General features: G+C 53.9%; 6 protein-coding genes across 6 annotated transcripts; 3 read left to right on the top strand and 3 right to left on the bottom strand.

The window, feature by feature from the left end:
- Positions 1–925: 925 nt before the first annotated feature.
- BGZ61DRAFT_530802 (nucleotide-diphospho-sugar transferase) lies at positions 926–2444 on the top strand (the record flags this gene model as incomplete). The annotated part of the gene is made up of 3 exons (XM_046253612.1): positions 926–987; positions 1196–1401; positions 1483–2444. The coding sequence occupies 3 exons, from the start codon at positions 926–928 to the stop codon at positions 2442–2444; spliced, it is 1230 nt and encodes a 409-aa protein (XP_046105795.1).
- Positions 2445–3111: 667 nt separating this feature from the next.
- On the top strand, positions 3112–4893 carry BGZ61DRAFT_530801 (transmembrane amino acid transporter protein-domain-containing protein; the record flags this gene model as incomplete). The annotated part of the gene is made up of 1 exon (XM_046253611.1): positions 3112–4893. The coding sequence occupies one exon, from the start codon at positions 3112–3114 to the stop codon at positions 4891–4893; it is 1782 nt and encodes a 593-aa protein (XP_046105794.1).
- A 2680-nt stretch (positions 4894–7573) lies between these two features.
- On the top strand, positions 7574–8629 carry BGZ61DRAFT_476247 (uncharacterized protein; the record flags this gene model as incomplete). The annotated part of the gene is made up of 3 exons (XM_046248781.1): positions 7574–7820; positions 7876–8269; positions 8332–8629. The coding sequence occupies 3 exons, from the start codon at positions 7574–7576 to the stop codon at positions 8627–8629; spliced, it is 939 nt and encodes a 312-aa protein (XP_046105793.1).
- A 229-nt stretch (positions 8630–8858) lies between these two features.
- On the bottom strand, positions 8859–9484 carry BGZ61DRAFT_530799 (uncharacterized protein; the record flags this gene model as incomplete). The annotated part of the gene is made up of 2 exons (XM_046253610.1): positions 8859–9277; positions 9334–9484. The coding sequence occupies 2 exons, from the start codon at positions 9482–9484 to the stop codon at positions 8859–8861; spliced, it is 570 nt and encodes a 189-aa protein (XP_046105792.1).
- Positions 9485–9730: 246 nt separating this feature from the next.
- Positions 9731–11321, bottom strand: BGZ61DRAFT_586962 (fungal cellulose binding domain-containing protein; the record flags this gene model as incomplete). Its single annotated transcript, XM_046256465.1, has 4 exons — positions 9731–10064; positions 10119–10208; positions 10269–11096; positions 11159–11321. The coding sequence occupies 4 exons, from the start codon at positions 11319–11321 to the stop codon at positions 9859–9861; spliced, it is 1287 nt and encodes a 428-aa protein (XP_046105791.1). The 3' UTR covers positions 9731–9858.
- A 1019-nt stretch (positions 11322–12340) lies between these two features.
- On the bottom strand, positions 12341–13624 carry BGZ61DRAFT_476244 (uncharacterized protein; the record flags this gene model as incomplete). The annotated part of the gene is made up of 2 exons (XM_046248780.1): positions 12341–13168; positions 13424–13624. The coding sequence occupies 2 exons, from the start codon at positions 13622–13624 to the stop codon at positions 12341–12343; spliced, it is 1029 nt and encodes a 342-aa protein (XP_046105790.1).
- Between the last annotated feature and the right edge of the window lie 1065 nt (positions 13625–14689).

Here is a 14689-nt window from a genome sequence, read left to right as displayed (position 1 = left end):
CATTTACGCATTGAGCTGGAGTTGCCATTGGTCGCTGTGGTGTAACTGTCTTGTCAGCTTGTCTAGTTGCCCGGACGGCCCAAGGTTGGCTGAGATTGGACTTTCAATGGCGCATCATGATGGACGCGTCATTGAGCAATACAGTATCAATGTATTTATGAAAAATGCAGTTACAGTGACTTGAGGAAACTGTAGATTTAGGGTCATACAATGTACAAAATCGCACAAATTCACCATTCAAGCACAGTGGCGCCTGGGGGCACTGTCACCGCGCACCCCGGCATCGTTTCAAACCTCGGGGAGCATGCCATTTCATGTACGAAGTATAGCGACTCGTAACATGCCATCTCACGATAATTCCCTTATCCTTTCTCGATTTGAAGCAAAAGACATCACTAGGTAAATTCTGACACGCCAAGACTAGCCAACCTCAGCGTAAACTTCCAATCATTCGCAGCATGTTCTTGTGCGTATTCCGCAACAGAATCAAAATCACCGCCGCAATTATTAAGCAAACACCAATTCCGACACCAATTCTCGCCAACGCCCCAGTGAATAAGCCCGATGACATCTGCGGCGGCTAGACTTCTTCCGATGCCACTACTTTTGTCTCTATTTGTGACGTGGCTGTCAGATTCGCCGTTTTCAGACTTGTGGTTGTCGGGCTCATCCCGGCCAATCTTGTGGTTGACTCCCCCGAACTCGGGGCTTCCATTGTCAGCTCCCATTTCCGCAACCTTATTCTAGCCAAAATGTCTTTCTCCCAGCTTCGTTTGATATCTGCTGAATTAATTTCTACAACTAAGAATTTAGTATACACAGGATTCTAACCAAGTCTAGAGCCTAGGCATTGCTATCGACTCATCCGGCTCTTGTTTTATTGGATCTAGTGAGATTCTTTCAACTACACAGCGCACGCAACACTATGTCGCCCAAGGACTTCTCACTTGTCTCACCAATCTTCTGCATAACTCTTCCAAGGAACATGTAATGGGATTAATTGAACGGATAAGCTGTTCGCGCCGACAGAATGGATCTTAGTCCACAAGGATTGAATGCCGCATTTATAGCAATTGCCATTCAGTCAAAGTGCTAATAGTGCAAGTTTCACAAGAGCCTTATCTCCCTAACTTGTGCACTAATTATTGTGGTCCCAATCCTCGTACCCAGTATATTCTAATACCGGGGCATTCAGTGGCGTCGGATTTGGCGTGAGCCAAAGTGCTAAGCGTGTACGCGGCGCGTCCCTTTATCTCCTGTCGAATTCTGTTCTCAGCTCCTCGAGCAAGACAGCAATGGTGCTGTCGACGATACCTAGGAAATACACGTATGCGCTGCTGGCAGGCATCGCGTTGATTGTGTTTCTGTTTGGCCACTACTCATTCCAAAACCCCGCACACTGTTCGTCCAGGACCCTTGCAACTCCCTATCATTTCCTCGCCTGTTTGATCGAGCATGGCAAGCTAACCCAATACCGTCCAGCAAGCATCATCCCCCAAGCACCGTCACCAGCGTCCCCGACTACACAAGATTCCAAACCTCCGCAAGATCCCGAGCAAACACAAGATCCTGAACCAACACAAGACTCCAAGCCAACACAAGACCCCGATCCGATACAAGACTCCGCGCCAAACATCCCAGAGTCGCAATCCCTTGCCGCGCAACCTTTCCCCCTAAAGATTTGGCAGAGCTGGAAGGACGACGCAGAAGACCCAACAGACCGAACCATCGGCTTCCCCCATCAATGGCGGGCAGTTAATCCTACATGGCGGTATGAGCGTATCACAGATGCCAATAATGACGTCTATGTTCGGGACCACTTCGATCCGGCTATCTGGGGTGTCTTTAAAAGCTTGAAGGATCCAATTCTCAAGGCTGACTTCTTGCGATACCTCATTCTGTTTGGGGAAGGCGGTGTATGGGCCGATATTGATGTCTTTCCGCTCCAGCCCGTTTCAAAATGGATTCCGGAAGAGTATCAAGGCAATGTAAGCCTGGTTATTGGGATCGAGAATGACCACCACAAAGAGCCAATTTGGCCCGGCTCTCCATATTCCGTTCAGCTGTGCCAATACACCGTCCTAGCCAAGCCAGGACACCCGGCTCTTAAGGTCCTTGTCGACCAGGTGGCCGCAGACCTTGAGCAATTGGTCAAATCCAAGCAGCCGGGAGACGACACTACCTTTGAGGAGGTTATGGCCACTACTGGACCGTTTGCCTTCACCAAAGTGATGATGGATTACTTTACCAACATGACGAGTGTGGATCACACTGGTGATGAGTTTGATGACCTTCAAGAGCCCCGACTGATTGGCGACGTGCTGGTTCTGCCCAAGGATAGCTTTGGCTGGTTGCCACAAGAGCATACACATGAAAAGGGCGATGCCATGATCCTTGTCGAGCACCTATTTATCGGGTCTTGGCGGGATGGCCATCCTGGCTGAGGGTGCACTTTTCTCTGGAACACTTAGAAACGACCGTGAAGACGTTCTGTAAAAGAATAATACCGAAACCTAACCCGGAAGCGCGTGTGCTTTCTCTGAAGGAAGACATGAATTTGTCTCAATTGCCGGACACGCCAGTACCAAAAATGTCTGCAAGGTGAAACCCTTGCCACTGTGGCGAATAGGAATGGTCGTATCAGTGGACTTTGGGCAGGTCAGGGTGTTATTTTTTCCCACGCTGCTGCAGTGCTGTCCCACCATCGAAATTTTTGTCCAAGACCCAATCCGCCACTCTCTAACCAATGGAGATACCCATGTGGCCTAAGTTATGGCCAGGTCTGCTCGCAGCGTACACGTTGCGCGATGCTGCATTGCCTCTTGACCCAAAGGATTACGGCATGAGTGGCGTCCGTGTCCACGAACGGCCCGCTTTTCACTGAGCGACGGCTCCGGAGGAGACAAGCTCCGTTTCCGACGATGGAGTGACTCCATCGTTCGCGACTCGCTTGCTCTTCCTGCACCAACCCACGCCGTTTGGTTCATGAATGGCTCGCCGCGCTCTGCATCTAACTGTGGTGGAACTTGACGGAACTTGGGATCCCTAACCTTTGCTGCGTGAGTGTCGTTGCGCCAGACCTTCCCGCCTCGAGCAACAGACCCGACAACCATGGCCGACTACCTCCCCGACCTCGCCGGCAGCCCGGGCAGCCAGCATAGCAGACGTCAGGCCGAAATCCTCGATCGCCACCTCCCCGACGGCTACTCGGCCGAGCCCGACGTCAGTCTCCTCGGGCCTGGCCAAACCCTGGCCCCGTCGGCCTCTGGCCTGAGCCTCGACCAAGCCTCCAACACCGACTCGATCGAATCGTCCCTCCGGCTCCAGGGCGGCGACATGCACCGCGACATGTTCAAAATCAAGGCCCGCGCAAACTCCCTCCGCCGCTCCGCGACCTTTTCCCACCATGCGTCTCCGCGTCTGAGCCACCCCGGCGACATGAGGGAGCCGGGCGGCTTTCGACGGCATCATTTGCGGCGCCGGGCGCGCCAGAGACCCGTGAGCGGCTACACGGCCGTGGCGAGGAATTTCGTGGACTTTCTCGACCTCTATGGTGGCTTTGCTGGCGAGAACCTCGACGATGAAGATAGTGAGGATGAATCTGCTATCGATGACGGCATTGGGAGCGTTGACCCAGAAGAACCGCCTGAGCTTAGGCCCCTGCTAGGCCATACTAGGAGCCATAGGCGGCCGCGTAGGGAAGGCGATGCGTCAACCCTCAAGACGTTCTTCACACTCATCAAGGCCTTCATCGGAACGGGCATTCTCCTCCTGCCCAAGGCTTTCCGCAACGGCGGTATTCTTTTCTCCTCCATCACCCTGGTTGTCCTTTCTCTCGTCAACTGCCTCTGCTTCCGCCTGCTGCTGGACTGCCGAGAAAAGTATGGTGGTGGCTATGGTGAACTCGGTGCCGCTATTGTCGGCCCCCGATTCCGCAACCTCATTCTAGCCTCAATTGCCATCTCTCAACTCGGCTTTGTATGCGCGGGGTTAATTTTCACGGCTTCTAACTTGAAGTCGTTCCTTGATGCTGTAACTCAAGGCGACCGCAGCTTCGGGGTGGGCGTCCCAACACTCATTGCCATCCAGCTTATTTTGTTGATACCACTGGCCTTGATTCGAAACATTTCCAAGCTAGGACCCGTGGCCCTGCTGGCTGATGCTTTCATCTTGATCGGACTCTCCTACATTTGGTACTTTGACATCTTGGCGTTGGCCAGGAATGGTCTTGAGCCCTCTGTCAGGCTCTTCAATCCCTCCGACTACACGCTGACCATCGGCTCGGCCATTTTCACATTCGAAGGAATCGGATTGATTTTGCCCATTCAATCCAGCATGAAGAAACCGGAGCATTTCAGCAATCTTCTCTACTTTGTCATGTTTCTCATCACCATCATCTTCACCTCGGTGGGTGCTCTGTGTTACGCAACTTTTGGCGAGAACACCAAGATCCAGATCATGTCCAACTTCCCGCAGGACTCGCCCATCGTCAACGCGGTGCAGTTCCTCTACTCGATGGCCGTCCTCGCCGGCGACCCGGTCCAGCTGTTCCCTGCCGCCCGCATCATCGAGACTTCGATCTTCGGAGAACTGGCGACGGGCAAGAAGAGCGCTGCCATCAAGTGGAAAAAGAACGCTCTCAGGACGGCTATCGTGGGACTCTGCGCAGCGGTCAGCATGGTCGGGGCCAGTGATCTAGACAAGTTTGTTGCATTGATTGGTAGTTTTGCATGTGTTCCTCTGGTTTACATATATCCGGCGTATCTGCATTACAAGGGCGCAGCGGAAAAGACGTGGGTCAAGATGCTAGACATTGCGCTCATGGTTATCGGGTTCATCGGCATGGTCTACACGACTATGGTCTGTATGTCTCAGTGGGTTCAAGATTCGTGATGCTATTCATCACGCCCTCATGGGCATTGCATATAGGAAAAGAGAGGGAAGGGGGAAAAGGGGTGACAGACGTGGGAGTTGGTTGGTTTGTATTGAGCACCTGGTTTTGCGTACTCGGAGTTTTTGCCGATCCATAGGATAATACAATGTTTTCTGGAGATGCTGTGATCTAGACCCCCATGGGCCCAGTACATCTGATTGAAGGAGACCGAGAGCGGAACTAGCCAAACATGGAGGCCGGAATACGCCTTTTGGCCTAATGTGAGATCCACGTAGGAACTCGCCAAGTCGACCAACCGTCAGCCCCAATTGAGTCGGGTGCAGTTGTCACCGCCTGGGCGCGTCCACCTCCCTGACTCAAATTAACAAAGGTGCAGGCAGCTTCCTGACTCTGCAAGGTCGTGGGTGAGACTCACGGCTCCTGAGCGACGCGGAGCAGCATCGCAAGCTTTGAAAGCGTGAGCAGCTAACCTGCATAGCGAAGGCAAGCAAAACCAGATGCGGGTGGAGACGCGGCAAGATTGGGGGGACAGTTCTGCAGCCCAGAGCTCAGGTGAGCATGCAAAGCACCCAGGACAAAACACCAAAAGAGATATCCCGGGCCCAGACGTCGGAGCCAAGCGCACCGACACCGCAAGCACAAGCGGAGCTGTCGCCCAGGATGCTTCGAGACTGGCGTGGCAACTGGGGCATGAACATGAACCACGACGACGTCTTCGGGATTTCCTAAAATGGACTAAACAAGGCACGTTACCAAATCTCGCCCGGCTCGGGGAGATACGGCCCACCCGCGTACATATGCACGCCGAGCAGTCGAGCCTCTTCGTCCGTCGGCCCCGAAAGCAGCGGCGCGGCGAATGAAGCGGAAAATATGAAGGGAAGGGGAGTTCTTGTTGTCTCGTTGTGCCAAGCCGCCGCACACCCAAACTGCCATGCGCCTCTCGGCATGCAACGATGCCAGATACTGTAGGCTCTTATCCATCTTGGACCCGGACGACACCAAGCAAGCCCGGCCGTGCCGATCGCTGCCAGAGCGACGCCAATCTCCCAGCGTGCCGGGAGCGATGAGAGTATCTCGCGAGTCCCGGGCAGGGAATCGAGCATCTGGCAAAGTCGAGAGGCTGCATCCTTGTTTCAACTACATGTGCAAGACCATCGTCTACACTGGATGCATCATGCAATTGCCCGGGAATAGTCTCGGTTCACGGGAAGTGTGTAGTCCAAATCCCAAGTGAAATGTAAACCCTCCGCAACTTCAACCTCTCCACGCAAGCCGTCAATCAGCTCATATCAAGCAAGCTCATCTGGTGCATGCTCGGCCGGGACTCGCCGCAACGCTCACGGCTCGGCTTAGAACCCCACTCGCAGCACCGAGCAGCTCACGGGATTCTCCTTTTTGATACATCTCATGATATCTGTCGTACTCGGCCATTATCTCGACCCCTCCCGATGGTAAGCTCCAGCCCGCATGCTTAGTGTCCCGGAGGATGTGCTCCCACTTAGACGCTCTCTTCCAGGTACTCCGTAGCGGTTGATCTTTCACAAGGCAATTGCAGCCGCCTGGGCAGTTATTAGAATAGATGGATCGATGCAGCAGGCTCAAATTGCCCTCGCTCAACAAAAATAAACTCCCCCCGGCCAGTCTAGACATCTCCATCTCCGGATCTAGTCCTCCCCGGTGGAGCTCACAACCTCTGCCATGTCGCATCGTGACAATGCGGCATCACCAAAAACCCCATCATCCTCGGTCTTTTGCCCTTTGCTCTGGCTTGTGTCGGTTAGCAGAACGTCCACAAACCTTGGCTTCGACGCTAAGGCGCCACGACCCCAAACTCCACATGCCGGCCATTCCAAATCCAGAGCTAGGGGGTGAGGAAGAGAGGATGGGGAATGGAGGCTTCGTTCGTTATTGGGGGGGCAATTGCATGGGCGTGCATGTCGAGGACACGCCTTGCAGCGAGCACCCTGGTCCTGTTTCCGCGTGCTGTGTCCCCGTCTCCACAGCCCAAGGCGCGAGCGACGATGGCCTCACAGAAGGGCCCTCCTTCCCAAGCGGCTCATCCGAGGTCATGGGATGCTCTGGAAACCCAAAGCAAAGCAACGATCCATAGGCGGCACGACGCGAGGCCTGCGGGAGCAAAGCCGTACGGGAGGCGTCTAGGGGCACAGCTCAAGGCTAATTGAGTCTCCATCTAGGCCAAGCCGCGGGGGTCTGTGGTTGGGCTTCTTTTGGTCCGGGGTGGCTGACGTCGATCGCACCCCCGTCGCGGCCCTGAGTTTAACTGTTGCAGGAAATCCGAGCCTCCGCCGGCATCTTCGATATCGTCCTAGTGCTGGCTTCGTTGCAACCTCCTCCTCCTCCACATTTGCGTTGTCGCCGCCGCCCGCTGCTTCGTGCCCAGAGCCACCCTCCTCGTGACGCTGGTTGAGGGTGGTTGATGTGCCCAAAGCCACAGAACACTCTCGATTCTGACCACGATGCCCCCCCACGGATAGCCCAAACTTGTGCGGGCTGTCACCCGCAACCTTCGTGTGTATAAGAAAGCTTCTTCCTCGCCTTAAGCTTGGAAGTGTGTGCCAGAACATCTTGCAATCAGTCCATCCATTCCATTCATCCCACCCCATCCCTAGACACCTACACCATCGCAACAATCGCAGCAGTTGCAGCAATCGTAGCACCATGTCCCAAACCAACGCCACCGTCGAGACGCTCACCGAAGCTCTGCCTACCGTCAAGGTAGCAGCTCAGCAAAACCCCATCCCCATCCATACTCTGCAGACCAGCTCTGCTTCTGACAATGCTGCTCTCGGCCAGCGCCACCTATTGCCCGAATTCAGCCTCAAGGACAAGGTCATCGTTGTCTCTGGTGGCGCACGAGGCTTGGGCTTGGTCCAGATCGAGGCCTTGCTCGAGGCCGGCGCCAAAGGTGAGATTCCCAATCGTAAAGGCGACATTCGACAACTTTGCTGACAGTAACTCAGTCTGGGCCATCGATCGATTGGAGTCCCCGGAATCCGACCCGACCTCAGATTTCGCGAAGATCTCCAAACGGGCACGCGAGGAGCTTGGCACCTCTTTGGCATATCGTCAAGTTGACGTAAGAAACTCTGCAGAGCTGAACAAGATCTTCGAGGACGTGGCCGAGCAGACCGGTCGTCTGGATGGCTTGATCGCCGCTGCGGGCATCAACCAGGAGACGCCGGCCCTTGAGTATACAGCCGAGGATGCTGATCGAATGATGAGCATCAACTTTACCGGTTGCTTCATGACTGCCCAGGCGGCAGCTCGCCAAATGGTTCGCCTCAAGACGCCTGGAAGCATCTGCCTCATCGCCAGCATGAGCGGTTCAATTGCCAACAGGGGCATGATCGCCCCGTATGTAGTCACTTGCCAGGTGCCCTCCCATCCACAATCGCATCGCCACTAACGCAGACCAGGGTATACAATCCATCCAAGGCCGCCGTCGTCCAACTAGGTCGCAGCTTGGCTTCCGAATGGGGCCAGTACGGAATCCGAGTCAACACCCTCTCCCCCGGCTATATTCTGACCCAGATGCTCCAAAACCTCTTCGACGACTACCCCGAGCGCCAGACTAAGTGGGCAGGCGAGAACATGCTCGGCCGCATCAGCAGCCCCCAGGAGTTCCGCGGCGCCGCCGTCTTCCTCCTCAGCGATGCCAGCAGCTTCATGACGGGTAGCGATCTTCGCATTGACGGAGGCCACACGGCTTGGTAGAATGGTTTGGCAAAAAGAAAGAGAGAGAATAGGTGGTGCCCTGGCCGCATTTGTCGCATACGGGTATGTCGGCCAGGTTGAACTCGACAGTTTTGCATTCGGGCGTCTTGTAGTATTTCTGGGAGCGAGGAGAACGGGTTCTGTATAAATCCTCATGTTCGCGTTGTCACTCCTCCATTTTCATAATAGGTAGAACAACGATTGACTTGTTTGAAATTTCGCATTGTCTTCAACTGGGACTCGTCACATGTGAGAGAACACCTTGAGGACCGAGCCTCTCTAACAGACCGGGGCGAATTCTGAGCCTTGCCTCGATATCCTTATCCGCAAGGCCATGGCCGCGCAATTTAATTGCATCCACCATCGTTCGCATGTCGAGGAACCGCCTTCCCTGGGTGTTTGCGAGTCCCATGGACTCAAAGTCCTCCTCGGCTTCTTGTTGTAGTCGTTGTCGGGCCGAGAGCGCGGAGAGGGTCGGGTTGCTTCTGCTAGGGGGGAACGACGGTCCCATGTTGTATTGAGGCCCAAGATTATATGCGGCGGTAGAGGAAGGAGAGTAGGTCGGGTTGGGGTCGGCAATGCCCATCTGCTGCAGGCGGCGGGAGAAGTCGCCATTAAAGTCGGGATCCATGGAGTCGGCGCGGATAGCTGTGGTTGCGAGTCAGCGCCCCAGCTTCATTCACTCAGTGATTCAATTATTCTACCGTCATCCTTTGCGCCATCTCCCAACGGTTCAGCTTTGGTCTTGGTGATCGGTTGGCGTCGCGGCGTCGCAGCAGGGACCGCGGATCCCGGAGCGCGAGTGGGATACTTTCTCGTGGCGCCGCGGGCGACCTTTGATGATGAGGAGCCCATTGCGCAGTGTCGGGTCGGATCAGAAAAAACAATGTGAAATTGCCAAAGCTCGAGTATGAGGTTTCCAGGTGGAGATCAGAGCATGGCGAGCTAAGTTGGTCGACCAAAGACGGACGTCTTTGCGATGACCATCTTTTTTTCTGGGTCGGGACGCAATTCTTCCGGGATGGCTACACAGGATGTTTCAGCCACCCTAGACTTCACGGATCAATCCTCACGAATAACAACTATTCGGCATCTGGCAAATTGTGAAAGACGTTCCAATTTCTTTGTACAAGGTTTGTTTTATAGAAAGAGTATTTTTTTTTCTGCGAGAGCCCAAGACCATCCTCCTTCAACTTTGAGACAACCAGCCATCAACAGCTCACACTGCATCAGGATGGAATATCGGCAACATGGTTCGTAACCAAGCATGTCCAGACATCGCTGCCGTAGTAAATGGTGTTTCCATCGTTGTGGCTCTGTCCAGTACTAATAGTGTCGCCAAGCTGCCAAAAGGCATCTCCTGCCATTCCATCCGCTGCCAAAGAGGTGTCTTGCCACACGCTCTCGATAGCGCACTGGTCATATGTCATTCCATCTGGATCCGACGTGTTAGCCTTTGGTCACTCTATATCTCGTCGCAAAAACTTACATTCTTCGAAGAAACACGGCATTCCAGCCTTAGCACAGAGTGCAGCGTGAGCCTTAATCCAGCCGTTGCCCCAGTCGGTGGACACGCCCCCTAGTAAAGAGTCGCCATCAGTCCAATGTCCAAATTCAGCAAATCATATTGAAAACTCACAAGAGGTGGGGTACAGGTGGAAAGTGGCAAAGTCGAGTGTGTCGATGGTGAGCGCCTTCTCCCAGTCCACTCCTTCGTTGTAAGTGTAAGGATAGCTGCCGTCTCCTGGGAGACCGAAACCCTCGTCACCGAGCGTCACTAGATGGTTGGGATCCAGGGACTTGATATACTGGGAAATCTCCGTAGCCCACTTGTGGATTACGCCAGTATCACAACCTGGGCAACGGGGCTCGTTGGCCAGCTCCCATGCAAAGAGGGCGCTTGAGCTGCTGTATCGGCTGATGACGGCCTGGATGTACTTGCGGTACTGTGCCTGCGCTTGCGTGTTCGTGTACCAGCCAGCATGGTCGCCTCCGAAAGCGTTGATATATGCCTTCATGCCACCATAGTCGTCCCAGTTGTTGACAAAGTTGATGATGAGTTTGATGCCGTGGTTTTCGGCAGCCTCGACGATCCAATCCAGACGCTGGAGACCATTGGCGCCAGTGTTAATCTCCGAACCCGACGAAGAAAGGTATTGGAACCACACAGTGCTGTCACTGGGCTTGGTGTTCACGTCATTGAAGCCCCAGATTCGCAGAATCTTCAGGCCAGCCTGCTCCAAATGGGACATGACCGACTCCGCATCACTCTTGAGGGGGAGGAAGCTACACCAGTAGCAATTAGAACCGGGGAAGTACTTTGTGACACCATCGATGGTGAAATGAGTTCCACTCGTGGTTGGAAAGCCAGTCCCTGTTGGGGGCTTGGAAGTCGAGGTAGCGGTCTTCGTCGCAGAGGTTGTAGTTGTCGTTCTGAGAGTCGTCGAACTGGACACTGAGCCTGTGCCTAACATCGGTGTGAACTTAGGAACACCGCATTCAGATCAGTTGTCATCGATAGGAACTTACCAGGGATACATTGAGAATAGTAGTCATTGTAAAACTGGCAAACAGAGCCGGAGACGCAGGTCGTTGCGCCAGTCCATGTCTTTCCACCGCACTGGCCGTACAATGGCGACTGCGCCAGGGCGGAGTGGACGAGGGAAGCGATTGCCACAGTGGTCAACTTCATCTTGATGATTGACAGACAATGTCTGATAGTGATGCACTGGTTAAACAATCCATATGAGGGCTTAATAGACTGCTTTTATACCCAACCGTATTCTGAACGGGCACGGAACATGGTGATCCGCGGGCAATGACATGTCGATCGTTTTGGGAAACCGCATCAACCACCACCGCATGGAGGCTTCACCGAGGGAGTATTACACCGTCGTCGGCACCGCCTACGGTAGCTATCCCGAGCTTCCCTGGAAACTTAATTGCTTGAACGACCTTTAGCCTCGCGAGAGAAGAGCTCCGTGCCTTACTTGGATGGTCGGCCAATCGTGTCAACCAACACTCACATGCCCCACGATCAGCTCACATGAACACGGAACGTAGCGTCCCGCGATCGTTAATTGCAGTGGGGAACCTGCACAAAGCTCGGTGTGGTGCTATGTCATTTGGTCCAATTTACCTATATGGGTTGAACATACGGCCAAGGTCCAGGTTCCCATTGTCGGATCTCGAGACGCCCGTCACAACCTGCTTGCAGTACGCAGTTCGTGCCATCGGGCCGCCCTCCCGCCATAGATTACACAACTCCTAGCTCGATCGACTGCGCGTCTTTCACGGAACTATTGAGCTTTGTTCACTTGTTTTTTTCTTTTGCATAGATTTGACCTTCGGCCCAGCTTCCCGTCGACCGCTTCATGGTCTGACTTAGTGGGACAGGCGAACAAAGACACCGAAGTCACTGTACAGTGGCGACCAAACTTGCGCATAACATTTCCTGTTCCATATTCTATATTCGTGGTCTACTGCGGATGCAAGGGCAATTTGATCCACTCATTCCCTGATTACCTTTACCCCTCAACATCCAATCCATTCAACCAACCAATATGAAGAGACATTACCAAGACGAGAAAGCATAAGTATACATATGGTGTGCGAGACCTCCGAACGGACGGCGTGTGCGTATCAAGCTCTTGCGAACGACATACGCCATATCGCCTTGTCATCATCTGGTAGGAGGGAAATTCCACCCGCCTAAAACCACATCGGATCCTGTCCGTTTCGCAGAGCCGATTTGAAATCAGGCTCAGGGCACAAGATAGCCTCTCGGTCGGGAGAAACGAGTTGAATCTGGGGTTGGATGATACCCCCATTATCGTCAGCAAAGCCAAGGAATGCACCACCCGGGCCAGCAACTGGCTTTCCACATAGTGTTTGTGCGGATTTGTTGTTGTTCTGGGGGTGAATCCGTCCACCGGTGAACATGTTCCGCCAGAAGTATCCGGTGTCTGGGTTGTAGACGCGGCTGGCAATCTTGAGAATCTTTCCCGTGATGCGGTTGATGTCGCAGAGGAAGTCTCCAATCTCAAACGGTCCCGCATGGCCATTCTGGGCAAGATGTCGCGCCATCCGGATCTGCCATCGGAGGCACCCGTTCTCCTTGATGATCTGAGAGGCAGATGGGGGCGCCGGTGGAATGGCGGCCTTTTCCCAGTTAGTTGGCGAGACGGGCTCGCGAAGGTTCTGCTGATTCTGGAGAGCGGCAAAAGTCGCTGCGTCTATCTGTGACGGGTTGCTCAAGGGACTAGTGTTGGGGAAGGGCTTAGGCCGAGTAGTCTTGGTGACCTTGGAGGGTCGGTGAGAGGCGAGTGGATTGGGAGAGCGCTTCGCGCTCTCTGTTCTATTGAGGGCACGTCGATCAGTTCGTCGAAGAAACCCTTCGGTGAACTGAGCCCTAGGCACTGTGGCCGAGCTGCGCACCCGCTTGGGAGCCTCGGGGGGCCTGATCTGTCCCGGCTGGGGAACCGGGGCGATTCCATAGCGTGGCAGGCCATTGCTAGGAAGTGGAATGCTCGGAGAGGACTGTGGATAGTAGAATCCAGCACCGGGGATCGAAGGAGAAGTCTTGGTGGACGTGGTTGGGGTTGGCAAGGTCGAAACACCACCTATTGATCACATTAGTGCCTTGCTGGATAAATTGGAGGTTGAGGGAATCATACTCTACGGCGTATCGTTTCCCGCTTTGGGTGTTCCACTCTCATACTTCTGGATCTTGGCCTTCTTGAATCCACTATTAGCTGAGGGCGAGACATGTAGGTGAATGTGACGATGGCTCACCACCGGAAGAGGAGTTTGGGTGTGAACTTCATTGCGAAGGGCCGGTTCACTGCTCCCCGAGCATGTGATAGCCGGAGGCTGCGCCGACATGACCGCCATGTTTCCCTTGGAAAGGGCCTCGAGTGATTTGGTCATCGACATCACCATGATCGCGTTTGTTGGTAGCGGAACAAAGTCGAATTGTGGTTGCGATCGGGCCATTGAAAGACCAAAAGTTTAGAGAAGAAGGTGAAAGATGAAGAATCAGATTCTTGAGAAATTTCTGGGCGATGGAGATTAAATACGAGGTTGAGCCATGTTCAACTCACCTTTCGCTCATTTACTTCTCAGGTGGTGGCAGAAATCTGAGGCCAGGGGCTGTCGGCTCAGCCACCCACACACATGTCAAGGCCATGCCCCACGAAAACAAGCGGGCGGAAGTAAAGGTGAGAAATGCTTGGTCTCAGTTTGGCATTTGTTTTTTCTGCGCATATTGAGCGCCTGGCATTGGAGAGAACCAGGCGCTGATCCAGAGCTATGAGTATAGTTCACGTAACAGGCAACAAGGCGAGCAAAGGTTGACAGAGACCGGCAGTACCTAAGAACACGGCTATTTCTGTTTCGTTACTCAGCGCTGGGTACCTAGGGACGATGAGATTACTCTCTCACACGTGACTATCAACAGCACTCATCACGTCTGTTCATCGCTTTCACAAGCTTGAGCAAATTCATCACGTTCAACACAGGCATCACAGCGAGTGACAGAGACAAGGGGTATTTGGTTGGGGCCATATTCTATTAAGTCATTAACATCGTTTCGTTAACATACGCCTCTATGTGTATAGATGGCTAGGTGATGAGCCTGGCATTCTCTCGCTGATGTCCGGCGGAGCGCCTTCGTCAAACTCGTTGTCCCAAGGGAACTGGAAGCCATAGGTCGTGACTGCGTCAGGGAACCTCCACTAGAACGTGGCGACGGTTAAAGTCGTCGTCACCCCAGAGGCGATGTCCCGGTTATCAGTGCGGACCCATGACTAACTGGAAGAGATGGAGGCATCGCATGGTTTCGCTCGCCATCCAGGCAGGCAAACGTGGCCTCAGGCCAACAATGAACGGCGTGCGTTCATGCTGGCCGAAGGGACCAATCAGCAGGAACCCGCACTGATTCTGCAAGCTCTTGGTCTGAATAAGACTCCGTTTCCAGAGCAGCAGTCAGCCACAGCATTGCCGAAGTTTTGCTCCGTCCCATCCTACCGCCTCATGCCCGCGAGGGACTTCGCCGTTGCA

Source organism: Ilyonectria robusta (assembly GCF_021365365.1).
Source record: "Ilyonectria robusta strain PMI_751 chromosome Unknown BGZ61scaffold_7, whole genome shotgun sequence".
Taxonomy (NCBI): Eukaryota; Fungi; Ascomycota; class Sordariomycetes; order Hypocreales; family Nectriaceae; genus Ilyonectria; species Ilyonectria robusta.
This window is presented reverse-complemented; position numbering and strand designations above follow the sequence as displayed.